Source organism: Leucoraja erinacea, chromosome 8, assembly GCF_028641065.1.
Source record: "Leucoraja erinacea ecotype New England chromosome 8, Leri_hhj_1, whole genome shotgun sequence".
Lineage (NCBI taxonomy): Eukaryota > Metazoa > Chordata > Chondrichthyes > Rajiformes > Rajidae > Leucoraja > Leucoraja erinaceus.
The window spans coordinates 59888484-59908658 of NC_073384.1; the positions used below are offsets into that span (position 1 = coordinate 59888484).

The following is a 20175-nucleotide window of genomic DNA, read 5'->3' on the forward strand; positions in this document are numbered from 1 at the left end:
CGTGTGTGTATAGGATGGTGTTAATGTGCGGGGATTCCTGGTCTCAAAAGTAAGCTAAACTAAACCTAAGGCCCAAGGAACCTCACACAGAGGTTTTCACCTATTTATAGTTGAGATTGCAAAAGATTTGATGCTGGTGTGGTCAGTGTGTCATGAGGTTGTGTTCCAGGAATTTTCAGAGATGTAATCAAGACCGGTTTAGTGTAGGGATACAGCGTGGAAACAGGCCCTTCGGCCCACTGGGTCCACGCCGACCAGTGATCCCCGCACATTAACACTATCCTACACACACTAGAAACAATTTTTACATTTACCAAGCCAATTAACCTACAAACCTGTACGTCTTTGGAATGTGGGAGGAAACCAAAGATCTCGGAGACAAACCACGCAGGTCACGGGGAGAACGTACAGACAGCACCCGTAGTCGGAATGGAACCCGAGTCTCCGGCGCTGCATTCGCTGTAAGGCAGCAACTCTACCGCTGCACCACCGTGACTGGCCAGGTTGTGGGAGAGCATGTCAATTTTTGATTATGAGTTTCTGGGGTGGAATTCAATTGTTTCAATCGGAGTGCAGTCAGGCAGGGATCTGGGAGTGATGAGTATGGAAGGATGAATCAGTCACTGGACATTAAGGATGGCGGTGGGAAAGTGTGTGACAAGCAAGGAGGGCACACCAGCAAGACAATGGACCCTTTTGGCACTATTGCTATTGGACTAGGTAATGTTGGCCTTTAAATAGCATCAAACAAGGTCTCAACCTTCAAGTTAAGGCGTGTTTTGGTACGGGTGGACCCTGCATGGTACAGGGGGCCATGATTCTACAAATACATATTATGAAAGCATTGTCAAAATCTGTGTTGCACGCTATTTAACATTTCTGCACCTGCACACATGCAGGACTGGCTGAGAAATTAAGGGGTGCAATAAGCACTCACGAAGGATAAAATCAAACAATTTGGTTTTAGATAAATGTATACATGCAGTACACAATGTTACACCTTAGAAGTAAATTAGAGAATATGAGTTTGTTTTGCATCTTGTAGGGTCATTGATTGCACGAGATGTGTTCACGGTTTATGCAGTAACATTTTCCTCGATGTTAGAAATGCCACAAAGTATAAGTTGTCTTGTCTAAAATAACACAGCTACTTATACATGCTTTCTGTGTATTGAGAAAGCTGATACCACTTTGTGACCGTATATTTATAATTTGACCATTGAAAAGATTCTTGCACTTCCGTTTTCGTATACATACAAATGCCTGTGAATATTTTCACTCGGCACCAGATTTTTTATGTGTCGGTAGGAACTGTAGATGCTGGGTTAAAGCTGGAGTAACTGAACGGGTCAGACAGCATCTCTGGAGAAAAGGAATTGGTGACATTTCGGAAGGAGGGTCTCGACCCAAAATGTCACCTATTCCTTTTCTCTAGAGATGCTGTCTAACCCGCTGAGTGCTCCAGCTTTTAGTGTCTACCAGATTTTTTATTATTTACACTTCCTGGAATTGTGATGGCCTCAATAAATCAATGTTGTGTTTGATTTGAGTGCATTTTTATTAACATATTAATGCATGTTTAACCTAAATTCTGATTTTCACCTTTGGCTATAAGAGTTATATCACTTTTGAAAATGAACACAAGCTTGTATGGTATTCCTCTGACTAATGTTTTATTGGATATGTTAAGTCCCCAAACACAACATAGAAACATATAAATTAGGTGCAGGAGTAGGCCATTCGGCCCTTCGAGCCTGTACCGCCATTCAATATGATCATGGCTGATCATCCAACTCAGTATCCCGTACCTGCCTTCTCTCCATACCCTCTGATCCCCATAGCCTCAAGGGCCACATCTAACTCCCTCTTAAATATAGCCAATGAACTGGCCTCAACTACCCTCTGTGGCAGAGAGTTCCAGAGATCCACAACTCTCTGTGTGAAAAAAGTTTTTCTCATCTCTGTTTTAAAGGATTTCCCCCTTATCCTTGAGCTGTGACCCCTTGTCCTGGACTTCGAGATTTTGGGATAAAGCCATTTGGGACTGAGCTGATGTGATATTACTTTACTCTGGTTGTTATGTTTTGTTAATCTCCTCTGTCTGGAATTGAAAATGTCCAATTGTTGAGTACATTCAATGCCAAGTTTGTTATGGTTTTATTCTCTTTGGGGATTAGATGGTGAAATGGATGTATTGGATAGTCTGTTGTATTGAAAGGTGGCGCAGAAGTTGTATAAAACAGTCGCAAAACAATTTTTGAAATTACAGGTTCAACCTGCAAATTAACCTTGGAATCACGCACCAGCACTCCCAAGTCAAAAGATAATAGACTATAGGTGCAGGAATAGGCCATTTGGCCCTTCGAGCCAGCACCTCCATTCAATGAGATCATGGCTGATCATCCACAATCAGTACCCCGTTCCTGCCTTCTCCCCATATCCCATGACTCCGCTATATTTAAGAGCCCTATCTAGCTCTCTCTTGAAAGTATCCAGAGAACCGGCCTCCACTGCCCTCTGAGGCAGAGAATTCCACAGACTCACAAATCTGTGTGAAAAAGTGTTTCCTCATCTCTGTTCTAAATGGCTTACCCCTTATTCCTAAACTGTAACCCCTGGATCTGGACTCTCCCAACATCTGGAACATGTTTCCTGCCTCTAGCGTGTCCAAACCCTTAATAAACTTATATGTTTCAATAAGATATCCTCTCATCCTTCTAAATTCCAGAGTACACAAGCCCAGCCGCTCCATTCTCTCAGCATATGACAGTCCCTCCATCCCGGTAATTAGTTGTGAACCTACGCTGCACTCCCTCAATAGCAAGAATGTCTTTCCTCAAATTTGGAAACCAATACTGCACACAATACTCCAGGTGTTGTCTCACTAGGGCTCTGTACAACTGGAATCTCGTTGCTCCTATACTCAATACCTCTTGTTATGCAAAGTCCCTTTGCACCTCCGATTTCTGAATCCTCTTCCTGTTTAGAAAATAGTCTGCACCTTAATTTCTACTACCAAAGTGCAGGATCGTACATTTTGCTACACTGCATTCCATCTGTCATTTCTTTGCCCACTCTTCCAACCTGTCCCAGTCCTTCTGCAGAGGTCCAGCTTCCTCTACACTGCCTGCCCCTCCACCTGTCTTTGTATAATCTGCAGACGGGCACAAAGCCATCAATTCCATCACCCAACTCATTAATATACAACATGAAAAGTAGCGGACCCAACACCGACCCCTGTGGAACACCACTAATTCCTGGCAGCCAACGGGAAAAGTCTCCTTTATTCCCACTCTTTGCCTTCTGCCTTCCAGCCAATCTTCTCTCCATGCTAGTATCTTCCCATTAATACCATGGGCTCTCATCTTGTTAGCAGCCTCATGTGCGGCACAATATCGTAGGACCATTTGAAAATCTAAGTAAACAACATCCACGGGCTCATCGTTGCCTATCCTGCTTTTTACTTCCTCAAAGAATTCTAAAAGATCTCTCCTTCACAAAACCATGTTGACTTAGACCAATTTTATTGTGATTCTAAGTACTTGGAAGCATCATCCTTTATAATGCTTTCACAAAAACTTATCAACCACTGAAGTTAGGCTAACCAGCCAATTTCCCCTCTTTTGCTCTGCTCCCTTCTGGACCAGTGGAGTAATGGGCCTGTCCAACTTACGCAACTTTTTCAATGACTGCCGGCACCCGTCATAGGCTGTTGCAGGTCACCAAAAAAGTCACGTAAGTGGGACAGGCCCATAACAGTTGCAATTCTCCAGTCCTCTGGGACTGCTCCTGACTCTAATGATACTTAAAAGATCACCACTAATGCCTCCATAATCTCTAAAGTCACCTCTTTCAGAACTCTGGGGTGCAGTCCATCCCATCCAGGTAACTTTTCCACCTTCAGACCTTTCAGCTTCCCAAGCACATTCTTCTTAATAATAGCAACTTCATTAACCTCTGCCCCCAGACGCTCCTGAATTTCTGGCACGTTGCTGGTGCCTTCCGCTGCGAAGATTGACGCAAAAATAACAATCGACTTGTCCGCCTTTTCTACATTCCCCATAACTACTTCCCCAATGTCATTTTCCAGCCATTTTTTCAAAGACCGCTGATAAAAGCAAATTAAAATTTGAAAATGAAAATCACTTTTGAGCCGCTGATATGTCAGATTATGCTATTTTAGAATTTTGAAGATTTACTATTGGGATTGGAAAAACACCCCACAAAATTCTATGTGATAGAATTTTTCATAAAATATACTTTATATCCAAACACAGAAAATGGTGCTTCAGAGAAGTGTCATATAATGATCTGACACTGACATTAGAGAGCATTCAAGATATTTACATAAATGTTTATCAGCTTGCTTTTAACCCTTGAACAATTTCTCACATTGGTTTCCAGTGTAATTGCTTTGAACAAGCTTTTATTTTATTCAACATGCTTTTACTGAATGATAGTTCAATGACAAGATAAAAGCAACAACACATCACCATGTTGCCAAATGTGATAGATGGGGAGTGAATAGTTAGAAAACACAAGATAATCGAAACAAAGGTGTTGTCACAAAGATTTTTACCAGTGAGGTCTTAACTGGCTGACAACACTAAATCCAGTATTGTTGATGCCAGGAAACTGAGAAAGTTGGCAATCAATCACATTAACTTCCTTAGTCAGATGTATATTTTAAGACAGTTAAACTTCTACATTAAAAATCTTGTCCATGCAGGTAAGGAAAAAAATGACTTTGGGGAACAGTAGCACCTCTAAGCCGTTGTAACTGCATTCAAGGCATTCTGAAAAGTCATTCTTCATTATAAGATCTTTTTAGGTCTGTTGCCAATTCGTCAATTTGTACTTTAATACATTGTCTATCAGACCTTCATACTTATCAGGGCAATGTTGTGTAAAAATCAGTAGTCAATCAACCAGAATGCTACTGGGGGATTAGAAATCCCATTCATGATAAAGAAAATAAAAATATGTTTGCTAATTATAATTACTTGGGAATCTAGTGATATAAGTTATTTTACCTTGCATGTGTATTCAATATTGAAATTCAATTTTGACTTAATTCAATTAATGTCACCTCCTTCAGGTATTTGATATGATGAAAATTCTCAGGATAAACTTGCCCCAAAATGACATGGTTACCAGCACCATGAAACTAACATGGATTTTTGTGTACAATCTTGACTTCGCCCCTGTTTAGTGTAACATAGCAAGGATTACACTTTTGATCCACTGAAAAAACCTGCTCATGTTCCCAGTATTTTCAAATGTGAACCTGTTTTCCCGTTATAAACATAAGGAGTATTCTTGAATAAAATGCAAGCAGACATATAGCAGACAGGCTCACCAGTCCAACTCCCTAATATCAGATTCTTCAAGATTAGCAAATTTTATCAGGTATTAGTTGAAAAGGGCTTGTACAGATTAATCGGGAAACTTTATATAAATAAGTTTTTAAAATAATAATGTTAGTTGTACCTTAACCATTTATTCAGCCCCAAGACTTGATTCCGACTAAAACAAGTTATTGATGATGCATTTAATAGAAGAGAATAAATGACATTCTCTCTTGCAGAGCTTGTACTTACATAAAGTAAAGTTCTAAACATTATATTGAATTTCCTCAGTGTTGCATTCAACTAGTTTTATATTTATGTTGTCATCGTATCCACGTTTGATCACTTTGGGTTACTTAGTATTAAATGTCAGAAAGAAATCATAAGTGAATACATCTCAGGGTATACAATTCCTTTTGAAAGCACAGTCCTGCTTTTGTAGCTTCAATCTCCTGCTGGGAGAAGCCATTTAGTTTTACTGCAAAGTGTCTTGAATGGCAGCAGGATAAAGAGGTGGACAGCAAGTGTGACAACATCAGACCAGCTGCCAGAAATCTAACTGCCTCTTATTCACCTCAAGATCCATTGCTTCAGACTATGCTGTAAATTATTCTCGGATAACTGCCCCAGTGACACGAAACTAAATAAAACTAGGGAAATAAAAGGAGAGCAGTGAGTTTTTCAGTCGTCAAAAAAAAGTTCAGCAGAATGGTAACAGGACTCTGGGTAATCCACTTCACAGAGGTATTTACCCAGATGCATCGAGGCCCCTGAATAATGATCATGGGTGGAAACCTATAGAGCTAGCTAGTTTAGAAAACGGGGAACAACACGAAAGAGCTGGAGTAACCCAGCAGGGCAGGCAGCATCTCTGGAGAGAACATGGATAGGTGACGTTTCAAGTCTGGACTCTTCTTCAGATTTTCCCCTTGGTAGCTGCTGGGGTTGGAGTATGAAGGCAAGGGAGGAGGTATAGGGCCAGGTGTTACTTCTTCTGTGGTTGCAGGCAAAATAATCTGTGGATGGGGTAGCTTGGGTGGGAAAGGATATGTGAGCCAAGGAGTTGCAGAAGGAGTAGTCTCTGCGGAAGGTGGACATGGATGTGGATTTCCCCTTGGTAACTGAGTTTGTTAACTGAGGATATTATACAATGAACTAATTTATACGGGTGAAAAGAATGGCATGAGGAATTTTTCATATTTACTACCTGCAATGAAGCATGCATAAGTTTCAATTAATTGTTATCTGGGTAAATTCCATGTCTTTCTGGCTAATTCACTTTCAGAGCAGTATTATTAACATTTGATAAAGCCGAGTTCAAAATTGAGGACAGTAATATCAGTCATCCACAAGATTGAAACAAAAAAAAGGCTAAGTAAATTAAGAGGCAGAAATAAATTGGTAGTATGAATGAGGTTTGGACACCTTGAGAGGAAGAAAAAAAATAAGGGAATTAAAGAGATTTGAAATTCAAGGGAAACAAGAGTTAGAGTAACAGTAACAGGATTAAATGGCCCATAGTATGCAATATGACATCTAGTGATCCTTAGTGCTACCTTACAATAAGTAATAAATATTAAAAAGTAATAGAAGGTTAATCAGCCTTGATCATATTGAATGGCAGTGCATACTCGAAGAGCTGAATGGTCTACTCCTGCACCTATTTTCTATGTTTCTATGTAATATTGTGTTGGAATGTATTAGTATTTAGCTGCCTCTCACCAAGCCTACGTGAAAAGCAATGGTGTTCAAATACAGAAACAAAGAACTGCAAATGTTGGTTAATACTCAAAAGGACATTAACTGCTGGAATAACTCAACAGACAGGCAGCATCCCTGGAGAACATGGTCAAGTGACAATTCTGGTCGAGATTCTTCTTCAGACTGATTATAGTGGGGGGGGGGGGGGGGGGGGGGGGGGGGGAAAGAAAGCTGGACAATGGGAGAGGCAGTACAAAACATGGCAGGTAATTGGTCGACAAAGGTGAGGGGGTAGGGGACATTTGATAGGCAGATAGTTGGATTAAAAGCCAGAGATAAGAAAAAAGGGGCAGGGCAGGTGTGAAGAGTTGAAGATTGTAAAGACAGAGGGAGGAAAGTGGTGGACAGGTGGAGGGGGCGTGGATTAGAGGGGGAGGAGGGGGTGAGTGGAGGGGAGAAATAGGCAGGAGCCCAGATGGGCCACAAGGGTGGGGGGGTTAGTGAGGGGTTACCTACCATTGGATAATTCAATGTTCATATTGTTGAGTTGTAAGCTATCCAAGCGGGATATGAGGTGCTGTATCTCAAATTTACAATAGCCTCACTCTGGCAATGAAGGAGGCCCAGGACAGAAATGTCAGTGTGGGAATGGGCAGAGGAGTTAAAAGGGTTAGCAACCGGGAGATCCCGTATGCCTTGGTGGACCGAGCACATGTTCAGCCAAACGATCGCCGAGTCGCTGCTTTGTCTCGACAATGTACAGGAGCCTACATCGGGAACACTGGATGCAGTAGATGAATTTACAGAAGGTGTATGTGAACCTCTGTCTCACCTGAAAGGACTGCTGGGGTTGGTGTATGAAGGCAAGGGAGGAGGTATAGATGTTACTTCTTCTGTGGTTGCAGGTGAAATAATCTGTGGATGGGTTAGCTTGGGTGGGAAAGGATATGTGAACCAAGGAGTTGCAGAGGGAGTAGTCTCTGCGGAAGGCGGACATGGATGGAGATGGGAAGATGTGATTATTGGTGGGTCACGTTGGAGGTGACGAAAATGTCAGAGGATGATGTGTTGGATACAGAGGCTGGTGGGGTGAAAGGTGAAGACCAGGGGAACCATGTCCTTGTTCTGTCTGGGGGAAGGGGAGCAAGAGCAGAAGTATGGGACACAGAGGCAATGTGGGTGAGGGATCCATCTATGACAGAAAGGAGAAAGCACCTTTATTAAATGAAGTAGACATCCCGGATGTCCTAGAACAGAAAGTCTAATCGTGGGAGCAGATGCGGTTGAAATGAAGGAATTGAGAGGAGGGAAAAGCTTATTTGCAAGAGGCAGGGTGGGAGGAAGCATAGTCCAAATAACTGTGGGAGTTAGTAGGTTTATAATAGACATCAGTTGATAGTCTGCCCGCTGTGATCGAGACAGCAAGATCAGGAAAGGTGAGTTTGATTGAAATACTGTTAATAATGCAATCGTGCATGACATAAGCAGCTGCAGCCAAACCAAGAACTTCCCCTAAACCACTGCACTCTTTTGTAAATCCCTATGCAAATACACTGACCAATCTGGCATGATATTCTACACCAACATTCTCAAAGACAATGTATCACCACAGGTATCCAAGGTGTTGATCAAATATTTCCAATCAACAGGAACAAAATCTGGACAATTAAAAAAACAAAAAAAAATCCCAATCTATTCAACTGAGTATTTGCAAAATGTACATAAAGCAACTTTAATTATATAATTACAATTTTAAAAATCTGCAAACAAGTTTAATTTCTTCTCTATCCTTTGTATTTCTGAATATTACATTGAGATTTCTGGAAACTAACTATCTCTCCCAAATTATTCATGATTGTAGTCTTGTTATCTTAAATTTATTAGATTGGAATCAAGAGCAAGTACTGAGAATAAAGTATCCAGAATAAAGGGGTCATTTAAGACTGAGGTGTGAAAAATCTTTTTCACCCAGAGTTGTGAATTTATGGAATTCCTTGCCACAGATGGCAGTGGAGGCCAAATCACTGAATGGATTTAAGAGAGAGTTAGATAGAGCTCTAGGGACTAGTGGAGTCGAGGGATATGGGGAGAAGGCAGGCACGGTTTATTGATAGGGGACGATCAGCCATGATCACATTGAATGGCGGTGCTGGCCTCCTGCACCTATTTTCTATGTTTCTACCCTTTCTGATTTGTCTTTCCCTCAACAGAAATCCTAAAGCAAAGGAAGGAAAGTTACAGAAATGAATTCTGAGGGATAGAATTTGCCTGTATTTGAAAAGGGAAGGTAGATAAAAATGCTGGAGAAACTCAGCGGGTGCAGCAGCATCTATGGAGCGAAGGAAATAGGCAACGTTTCGGGCCGAAACTCTTCAAGGGGTTTGTAAAGGGAAGGTCTGATTAGGAATAATCAGTATGACTTTGTGCATGGGAAATCATCTCACAAATCTGAGTATTTTGAAGAGGTGGCCGAGAATTGAGGAGAGCAGAGTGGTGGAGGTAGTGCATGTGCACTTTAGCAAGGCTTTTGACAAGGTCTAACATGGTAAACTAACCTGGAAGGTTAGATCACATGAGATCCAGAGTGAGCTAGCCAATTGGATACAATATTAACTTGGTGGAAGGAGTCAGAGGGTGATAGTGGAAGGTTGTTGCTTAGATTGAGGCTTGTGACTGGTGGTGTGATGCAGGGATCTGTGTGGTCATCTGCATGAACAATTTGGATGACCATGTTAACACGGTGAGTCATTTTGTGGGTGAAACCAAAACTGGGATTGCAGGTGAAAGTGATGAATGCTGTTTAAGGCTACAACAGCATCTAGATGAACTGGGAAAATGGACCAAGGATCAACAGATGGATTTGAACTTGGACAAGTGTGAGGTGTCACATTTTGGCAAGTTAAACAAGGGCAGGACTTGCACAGTAAACAGCAGAACATTTTAACTCTGCTGGTCTTAACAGTTTAACAGGCTAGGTATATTAATATAGGTAATTTTCTTTCTCTGGAACAGGTAATTGAAGGCTGACCTTACAGAGGTATATGAAATTAAGAGGGGCATAGATAAGGTGGATGATCACAGACCTCTTTCCCAGGGTAGGGAATTCTAAAACTAGTACAGGTGCATGGTTCCTTGAAAGTAGAGTCGCAGGTAGATAAGAGTGTTGAGTATAGAAGTTGGGAGGCCATGTTGCAGTTGTATAAGACATTAGTGAGACTGCATTTAGAACATTGTTTTCCGTTTTGGGCACCGTGTTATAGGAAAGGTAATGTGAAGCTTGAAAGGGTTCAGAAAAGATTTACGAGGTTGTTGCCAAGACTGGGTGTAAGCTATAGGGAGAGGTTGAGTAGGCTGAGTCTCTAATCCATGGAGCGCAGGAGGATGAGCGGTTATAGAGGTCTACAAAATCATGAGAGGAATAGATCGGGTAGATGCACAGAGTCTCTTGCCTAGAGTAGGGGAATCGAGGTCCAGAGGAAGCAGGGAAAAAGATTTAATAGGAATCTGAGGGGTAACCTTTACATACAAAGGGTGGTGGGTATATGGAACAAGATGCCAGAGGAGGTAATCGAGGCTGGTACTTTGCCATCGTTTAAGAAACAGTTAGACAGGTACATGAATAGGACAGGTTTGGAGGGATATGGACCAAGCGCAGGCAAGTGGGACTAGTGTAGTTGGGACATTGTTGGCCGGTGTGAGCAAGTTGGGCCAAAGGACCTGTTTCCACACTGTATCCCTCTATGCCTCTATCACTCTAGACTCCACAGTTTGAAGGTAAGAGGGGGAAGATTTAAAAGGGACCTGAAGGGCAACTGTTTCTGGTAGAGGGTGGTGTGATGAGCTGCCAGAGTGTGTTGTAGAGGTTGGTATTAATACAATGTTTAATAGACATTTGGATAGGCACAGAAATAAAATTGATTTAGAAGTTATGGAGCAAATGCAGACAAATGAGATGAGCTCAGATAAACGTCTTAGCCGGCATGGACAAGTTGGGCCGAAAGGCCTGTTTCTGTGCTGCATAGCTCTATGACTAAAATGTAATACCCTCAATCAATAACAATAGAACATTTGACTGACACTTATACTTACATAAAACACAACACTGATCAGGTAATTATCAATCATTGATTGGTAATGAACATTAAGTCTTCACTATTGAGTATGTTTTTTTAAGTGTTGCAATTGCAACAGATTTTCCTGATGTAAGAGTTAAACATTTAACCTCAGGAACAGATAAGACAGTTTTTGTTGAGCATTTTTTTTTCAAATACAACTGCAGTATAATATCACAAATTTACATTAAGACTATAAATAACAAGGAAACCTGGTAAAACCTTGAGCAAATTATATATTGAGAAAGTAGCTCAAGTGCATTTATGATATTAATAACCTGTTTGGACAAAAGAGTCTCTGAAGGTTATTCAAATCGCATAGGAATATTAAAAAAAAATTGATAGCTTTCATTTACAGTAAATGATGCTCATCCCACATTGTACAACCACTGTCCATCCCTGTAAAATTCACCACAATTTAGTAGTGAGAGCACAGTTGCAAAGACATATTAAAATGTTGTTACCCTAAGGCTTGGGTTCCTGGTGCGTCGGTATGGATCATAAATTCTGATATTTTATCAAGAAGGTACTGGAGATGATCCGGGGACTGGATTATTTATGGGTTCACAACACAAATTCTCATCACACATCCCGTCAAATAATAATGTAGTTTTCCCCTAATTGTTTGATGGGACTCTCATGAACTGAGATTGAGCTTCTTGCAGCCGACGATGATTAGCTACCTGAAGCTCTGTGTAAGCCATCCCTTGACCAAACTGAGTTGCTGTGGCCAGAGCACCGTTTCTTACATTGGAATTATGAATGGATGATGTTGTTTCTGTTCTGTAAAGCTGAGCTTTCATTTCACAACAACCAAACCTGCTTAAAAGAATATAGAAATCTCGGCGAAATGTCTTTGTGAAAATGGCGTACAGGAAGGGATTGGCACAGGAATTGATTGGGTAAAACAGAACCAGGAGGATCTTGGAGTTGGACACTGTGATAAAAGGAACCTTCAGAGCTGCTGAAATGGCAAAGAAAGATATTGGTGACATGCAAATGAAATCTGTAAAGATTAGCACAGCCATACGTTTGGCGATTTTTGTATCGCTATTTGTAGAAATAAAGTTGGGGTTACGAACAGTTAGGTAGATTTTAATGTAGCAGAAACAAATGAGTAGAAATGCAATAACATTTAATATCAAAATGAAAATGATGTAAGCTTGTGAGACTGGGGAGTTTATGTCCATAGGGAGGCAGATGCTCACCTTTCGATAATTACTGATCCCAATAAGAGGGAGCACTGCAACAGTGAATGAAAATATCCAACCCCCACTCATGATCACAATGGCATGCCTCAGACAAAGCTTTCTGTCCAACTGCATGGCATAAGTTATTGTGTGCCACCTCTCTAGGGTGATCGCAGTCAGTGTATACACTGAGAGCTCACTGGCAAAAATGGTGAAGAACCCAGCAGAGGCACAGCCCGCACCAGTCTGCCAGTCTATGGCATAGTTATAGTAGCGGCCTTTGGTTCGGATATCCACAGAAGCAATCAGCAACAAATAGAGACCCATACAAAAGTCGGAAAAGGCCAAGTTACACATTAGAAACCGCGGGACTGTAAGTTTATAGCGACTGGTTAATAAGACTATGAGAACAGCAATGTTCCCCACAATAGCGAGAATATTCATTAGCCAAATTATGACCCTTAGAATGTCTTTTCCCACAATGTCTTCACAGGGATTGAAGTCATCAGCTTTTGGATTACAGATTACATCCACATTTGTGCAGAAACCATAGTCAAAGGAAGGTTCATCGTCATTTAAGTCAAACCATGCCTCATTGTCAATGAAGGCATATTCTTGAGGAAATGTTGAGTTCATCTGCAAAGATCTTTTTGAAAGCAGCCAACTATTCTCAGATTCCTTTTGGGAGCTGATATTGTTATAGAGCTTGTTACAAACTGCAGACCACTGTATTCTAGAGGAAAGAAAAACACCCATTTGTATTATAATTCCAGTGAGCAAAGAGCAATGGAAAATCAGTGACTTTTAACATAAATAATAAGGATAATTTCAATCAGAGTTTCGTGCATTTAGATTTTAGAGATACAGCATGGAAACAGGCTTGTCGGCCCTCCGAGTCCACACTGACCAGCATTCACCCCATACACTAACACTATCTTACACACTAGGGACAATTTTTCAACTTACCGAAGCCATTTAACCTATAAACCTATATACCTTTGTAGTGTGGATGGAAACCGGAGCACCCGGAGAAAACCCATGTAGTGACAGGAAGAACGTATAAACTCTGTACAGGTGACACCCCTAGTCAGGATTGAACCCGGGTCTCTGGTGTTGTAAGGCAGTAGCGTGACTGCTGAATCACTGTGCTGCTTTGATTTTCACATTCTAAAATTTCTATGTGGCAAAAAACTTCTTCTGAACTATCTATTGTATTTATTGGTGTCTGTTTTTGGGTCTTGGTTTGTCCTCCCACACAAATGAAATTATTTTATTTTGCATCCATTGTATTGAACCTTTCCATTGTTTTTAAATTCTGCTCACGCTTCCATTAACTCTACAGGTGCAAAAGAATAAACAATACTCACTCATTTTTCTTCTTGGCATTTTCATTTTGAAATGCACAGCAGTGGCTTGGATATGTCATGCTGGCCTCTCTTAGTTCGACAAAGTTGTCCAGAGATGGCAGCTTTTTTAAGTTGGCAGTGGACTGAGCTATGAGCTTCTTAACAAATTTCAAGCCATGAGTTGGAAGCACACTAATGCTGGTCCTGGAAATATCCCTGTTGAAATAGTAAGGGTGCTCCTTATTTGCATTAACCTGGATGTATATCATGCTGCTGATAACATAAGTTATTGCCACTGTGAACCTAGCTTCCATAAAATGGCCATGCTGCGAGTCACAGTTTGGTCACGAATTTCAAAGATGCGACTGATATTACGTATTAACTTTGCAAGGTAATCCCAAATTTTAGCAGCAGCCAAATGAACCCAACATAGAAAGTACCAATCACCTATGAAATAGTCTCAACTGTGGGAAAATAAATCAAATTAGCAATGGATCTGCAACTAGTAGGTGATGCCTTTACATGGCACTGGAGCAGTATTAACCAGCATGAAGTCAGCATTGCAGGCCAGTTGACATCATGTCTGCATACTTCTGGCAGCATGCATCCGTATTAAGTGGCACCCAGATAGTTTTTTTCAGCTCATTCAGCCATTTTTGCAACCGTAAAACTAATAACTTCATTACATTTTGTGTCTTTACAATCAGGATCAAAACGTCACACCATGCACTGATTCTGAGAACATTGAGAGGAATGGATCAATTCAAAATGAATGGAATTAAACATGGTAAGGAAAGTTATGGAAGAAAATTCTACCTTACGAAGGAGCATTCAGTAATGAAATTCTTGCAAAATGTTTTTATGTTTCAATCACAATTAATCTAAAATCTACTTAAACATTCAATCAAAACTAATTATCAGATTAATTTCTCTGTTTGTACTTGTTGAGTGAAACCACTTTTCTACCAATGTACAACAGACAATGTCTGTTACATTGACAATTCACTTACAGAACAGTGGGTCCTGTTGCTCCCACGAAGACATCATCATGTAAATTCTGCAGATTTTGATTACCTGAGAGATTGCTGTAAGAAAAAGAAAAAATCATTAATCCTTGAACACCCATCACACAATAGGATGCACACATGTTGTATGCTTCTTCAATCGAGGGAATTCTGCAATGGATAATATCAAACTAACAACTTACAGCTGACCCAAATCTGTTCCATTAAATGCATGACCTTGTACTTCTGTGAGGTCATTATTAATCAACTTTCTGTGATTGAAAACAAAAAGGAAAATAGAATGAAAGATTTTGTGTTTGATTATCCCCACAGTCACATGCACAGATTAACATGGGATATATGATTTATTTTGTTTCTATAAAGTACAAATAAAGAAATAAATAAATGATGTTTTATGGCAAGCATTATTTCTATTTGAATCATCCAAAATGAGCAATCCTTGCTTTCTGAAATAAGGTTCTGATGCATTGTTTCATATACTGGCCATGGTGATGGATTATGAGGATAAAAAGGGGAATCAATTATAAAGCAAAAGGTTTTAAATCTGAAATACACTCTTATATTTTCCAAAAATTGAATGATTGCTCATCAATCATGCTGCTCATTTGCTTTACAAAGAAGCCATCTAAACAAAAAATGCTAAGCTATTCCCCATTGTGCCCCAAGTCATATATATATTTTTTTACATCTTCCGCAAAATGTAGACATTTTGCGTGTTTTTCTTGTTAAGTCGGGACAGTTTCAGTGCAGAGTGAGATGGAACCTCCTCTGACAATTCTCAGCAGCAACTTTGGATTATTTGGTGATCTAATACACATCACCAGCGGTCATGTAATTAACAGGGAAGATGAATCTCTCGTAAATCTGTAGTTGTCTATTTGAGATCCCAGAGGGTTAACCACAAGGTCTGATAAGGGAATACAGTCAGTACCTTTCCCCCCCCCCAGGTGGAAATGCCAATGACTAGAGGGCATAGCTGCTGGAGGTGGTGGTGAAGGCCTACCGGGAGGAGGTGGCTGATCTGGCACTCTGGTGCCAGGATAACAGCCTCCTCTTGAACATCAAAAAAACGAAGGAGCTGATCATGGACTTTAGGAGGGCACATCATCCGAGGACGTACACTCCATTGAGGATAAATGGGGATCCTGTGGATAGGGTGAACTGTTTTAAATATCTGGGAGTCCACATCTCTGAGGATATGACATGGGCATCACACGCCTCAGCACTCGTGAGTAAGGCAAGGCAGCGCCTTTACCACCTCAGGCAATTGAGGAAATTCAGATTGTCTCCGAGGATCCTCCAGTGCTTCTACGCAGCGGCGGTGGAAAGCATCTTGTCCGGGAACATTACCATCTGGTTTGTGAATTGCTCTGCCAAGGACAAGAAGGCTCTGCAGAGAGTAGGGCGTTCGGCCGAACGCACTATGGGAACTTCACTCACCCCCCTGCAGGAACTATACAACAGGAGGTGCAACTCCAGAGCAAACAAAATCATGGGAGACCCCTTCCACCCCTGCAACGGACTGTTCCAGCTGCTACGGTCAGGCAAACACCTCCGTTGCCATGCGGTGAGAACGGAGAGGTTGAGAAGGAGTTTCTTCCCAGAGGCAATTCGGTCTGTAAACGCCTATCTCACCAGGGACTAACTCTACAGAACGTTTTTCCTTCCATTATTTATTATGTAAAAGAATATGTGTGTTATGATTGTGTTTATAATTTGTTTGGTTGTTTTGTTGTTTGTCTTTTGCACAAAAGTCCGCGAGCATTGCCACTTTCATTTCACTGCACATCTCGTATGTGCATGTGACAAATAAACTTGACTTGACTTGACTTGGTGGTGAAGGCAGATAAGATAGTGGCATTAAAGCAACGCTTAGATGGGCACATGGATGTGTAGGGAATGGAGGGATATTGGCCACGTTCAGGCAGATGGGATTAATTAGCTTGCAGCCATGTTTGGCTCAGACATTGACTGCTGAAGGGCCTGCTCTTATGTGATGCTTTTCTATGTCCTATGTTCTAATCTCATTGTAAAAATAGGAATGGGTTCATGAATGGGTTCAGTAACAAAAAACTCATGATGTTGTCCAAATGATAGAAGTTAAAAATGAAAAAGAAATGAGTATACTGGAAATCTGAAATATAAACAGAATATATTGGCTAGGTTCAGCAGGCCTTTCTGCACCTGAAAAGTGAAACAGAGTTATTTTTCAGATTGATGATTCTTTTAGCAGAGCTGAACAATGGTTTGGCATTTTCGGAAGGGAAGTGGCGTTGAATTCAGCAGCAGATGTTACCTGGAATGTTAACTCTGTTTCTCCATCCTCAGGTGCAGCTTGACATACTGAATTTTTTCCAGCATTAGCTGTTTTTATTTTATAATAATATTTAGTTTGGACATCATCCAACAATAGCAGCAGTACTGTTAACACTGTGGAACATTGAAATATTGAGAATCTCCTTCTGATGTTCAAAAAGCTACCAGATGCTGTTTTATTTGTGGTGTTTTTATGTTGTTGTATTGGTGATTTTATTGTCAATTCCTTCTGCCAAGATGTTGGGCTACAGTGTTGCCTTTATCATTGTCACAAAGAATAGAGGCACCCCCATTGGGTACATCTGGCAGGGCCCTGTCTATGTTTTCTGCATGAGGCTAAGTCTGTAGATGACTTCAGTAAATCCTGGAAATTTCTGGGGGTTGATCTTTTATATGAGGCCGGAGTTATGAAACTAAGTAACAGTTGTGTTAGGTGCAACTGATAAGTGATGCAATTCATTGAGGGAGTCTGTGCATGGTGACACTCCTATCTCAAACCCAAATGTAAATTCCTCAGGAAAAAAACCCAAAACACAGTACTGCTTGCATATCCAGGTATGTAAGTATTTAAATGGGTCACAAATACATGCAATAAAATAAATTTGTCATATATGTGTTATAAGCACACCCGGTAGATGCTGTCGGTAAAAATTCAGTGCATGTACAAAAACCTCTTGTGTCCCTTAGCATTTACTTCATCACTTACCAGCTGCACAGTAGTTGCTCATATATCACATCTTAATACAGTGCATGCATACACTTAGACAACACACAAGAACAAATTATACATAAATTATACACAAAAGTGAAAAAAAAAAAGATTGAAATAACAAGACAATAGTGCATAGCACAAATACTGTAGAAAAGACCATGCTGATAAAAGGAAGACCTGCATAATACATATTTCATTATTTCGTACAGTATCTTAAAAACGAGGCTATTGATTTGGAAATTCTGATAAAGAATCACATCTGTCTTTCTCTTACAACTGCTCATTCGCTTCACTTACATTTTTGACACTTTCTGAGCTAAGTTCAAATAGATGTGACCTATCTTACTAGTAAATGTAAGGGGTGGGAGATTGTAACCTTCACGTGATCCACCCTGTTTTGACTAATGCAATCAACCCAACGTGCACAAACATATAGATGTAGTGTTTTTAATGCCCCTGTCTCACTTAGGAAACCTGAACGGAAACCTCTGGAGACTTTGCGCCCCACCCAAGGTTTCCGTGCGGTTCCCAGAGGTTGCAGGTGGTTGCCAGAGGTTGCAGGTAGGGAGACTGACAAAAACCTCCGGGAACCACACGGAAACCTTGAGTGGGCGCAAAGTCTCCAGAGGTTTCCGTTCAGGTTTCCTAAGTGGGACAGGGGCATTAGTCTGTGCACGCCATACTCTAGAAGAAAAAGAAGATGTATACTTACATATTTAATGTCCCACTGCTTAATCCTTGGAAAGCATTAGATGGAATGATGTGCATGTTTACATTATCTCGGAATTCACTGAAAGAAAGTGTTTAAGTACATTTTTTTAGAATGAAAAATGTGTATTTATATAGTCCATTCACTGCCTCTAGTCATTCCAGTTGAGCAAATTTGGAAAGTGGTAAGCTAAATTGTGCATTTCGACACAAACAAAACCATGGTAATCTGCAATGATGATTCTGATTAAGGATAAATATTTTCTGGAGAATAGACAATCCTCTACTCATTTTTAAAATAATATTATGAGAGATTTTTTTTAACATTCACCTGGGAGATTCAAATAGGGTTTGAGTTTGTTAACGGTTCCAACAGTGTTCCATCCCCCTCAACTGGAATGCCAACCTTATTTTTTGTTGTGCTCAAATATCTGAATGGATCTCGAATCAAAATATTCTGGGTCAATGATAAGCACATTGCCAGTTAAGCCCCTTTCTATCCAGATGTAGAAAAAAACATTTTGATTTGTAGGAAGGAACTGCAGATGCTGGTTTAAACCAAAGATAGACACAAAATGTTGGAGTAACTCAGAAGGCAGTATCTCTGGAGAGACGGAATGGGTGACATTTTGGGTCAAGATCCTTCTTCAGGCTGATGCCAGGGGAGAGGGAGATAGACAAGGAAGTGAAAGGTGTGAAACGGGACAAAGGGAATTGAGATCATGGAAAATGTAGAATAGATCATTGTTAGCTGGGAGAGAGTAACAACAAAGCAAACAAAGATAAAATGTAGTCGGAGACAGTAAGACTGGTCAGAGAACTGGAAAGGGGGAGGGAGAGAGAGAGAGAGAAGGAAAGCAAGGGCTACTTGAAGTAAGATAATTCAATGTTCATACTACTGGGGTGCAAGATGCCCAGGTGGAATATGAGATGCTGTTCCTCCAATTTGCGCTGGACCTCACTCTGATAATGGAGGAGGCCCAGGACAGAAAGGTCAGTGTGGGAATGGAAGGGGTTAAATTGTTTCATTTTAAATTGGCGCAATGCATGTCTCCATTATAATTAGGCCTCCCATTTTATCTCTTCATGAATAATTGATTAATGAGCAATTCGACCAAACCAAAAGCTTATGTAATTGTAGTTAATACATGATTTCTTCACAACATCACAGTTGTCTCCCAAGTTTTTACACTAATGCTTGATCCATACACTTGAACATAAACACATTACTCTATGCATGTTAATCAAATGAAATGACATCATTTTTAAGAGGTCTACTTTCACAAACACATACCTCATATGTTACATGGGGAGCTAAGTGCGAAAACCTGTTACTTATTGAATAAGCAAAAAGCAGACATTGCCATCGGCAAAGCACAATAAAAGCAAAAGTGTATGAAATAGTCAACGTTGAGAGAAGACAAATTAACCCTCGGTAATCATTCCTTTAACGGTGGGATCAAATCATGGATCAAATACTTGGAAAGAATGGAACACTTTTCATTGCAAATAACATTTCAGGAAGAATAAAATCCTCATTGATAGGTCCTAAAATGTATATGTTGGTGAAAACCCTGATGGCCTCTATTCAACCATGAAAGAGGACCTTGTAAAGTTTGTTAGAGTCAGTAACAACATCAATGACCCAGCCTAAGTTTGATAAAGAAAGGGAACAGGTTTTACAGCAGTAATAGCATCCAGGTGAAACAATTGCAGC

The 20175-nt window shown here is 40.5% G+C and overlaps 1 protein-coding gene across 1 annotated transcript in view; it reads right to left on the reverse strand.

The window, feature by feature from the left end:
• Positions 1-7545: 7545 nt before the first annotated feature.
• LOC129699760 (lutropin-choriogonadotropic hormone receptor-like) overlaps positions 7546-20175 on the reverse strand; it is a 149783-nt gene continuing 137153 nt past the window's right edge. Inside the window, exons 6-10 of the mRNA XM_055639804.1 lie at positions 18463-18540; positions 14905-14973; positions 14708-14782; positions 13719-13913; positions 7546-13084 (exon numbers count right to left, since the gene is read on the reverse strand). Coding sequence (XP_055495779.1) covers positions 11779-13084; positions 13719-13913; positions 14708-14782; positions 14905-14973; positions 18463-18540 — 1723 coding nt within the window. The 3' untranslated portion in view covers positions 7546-11778. The remainder of the gene's footprint in view (positions 13085-13718; positions 13914-14707; positions 14783-14904; positions 14974-18462; positions 18541-20175) is intronic.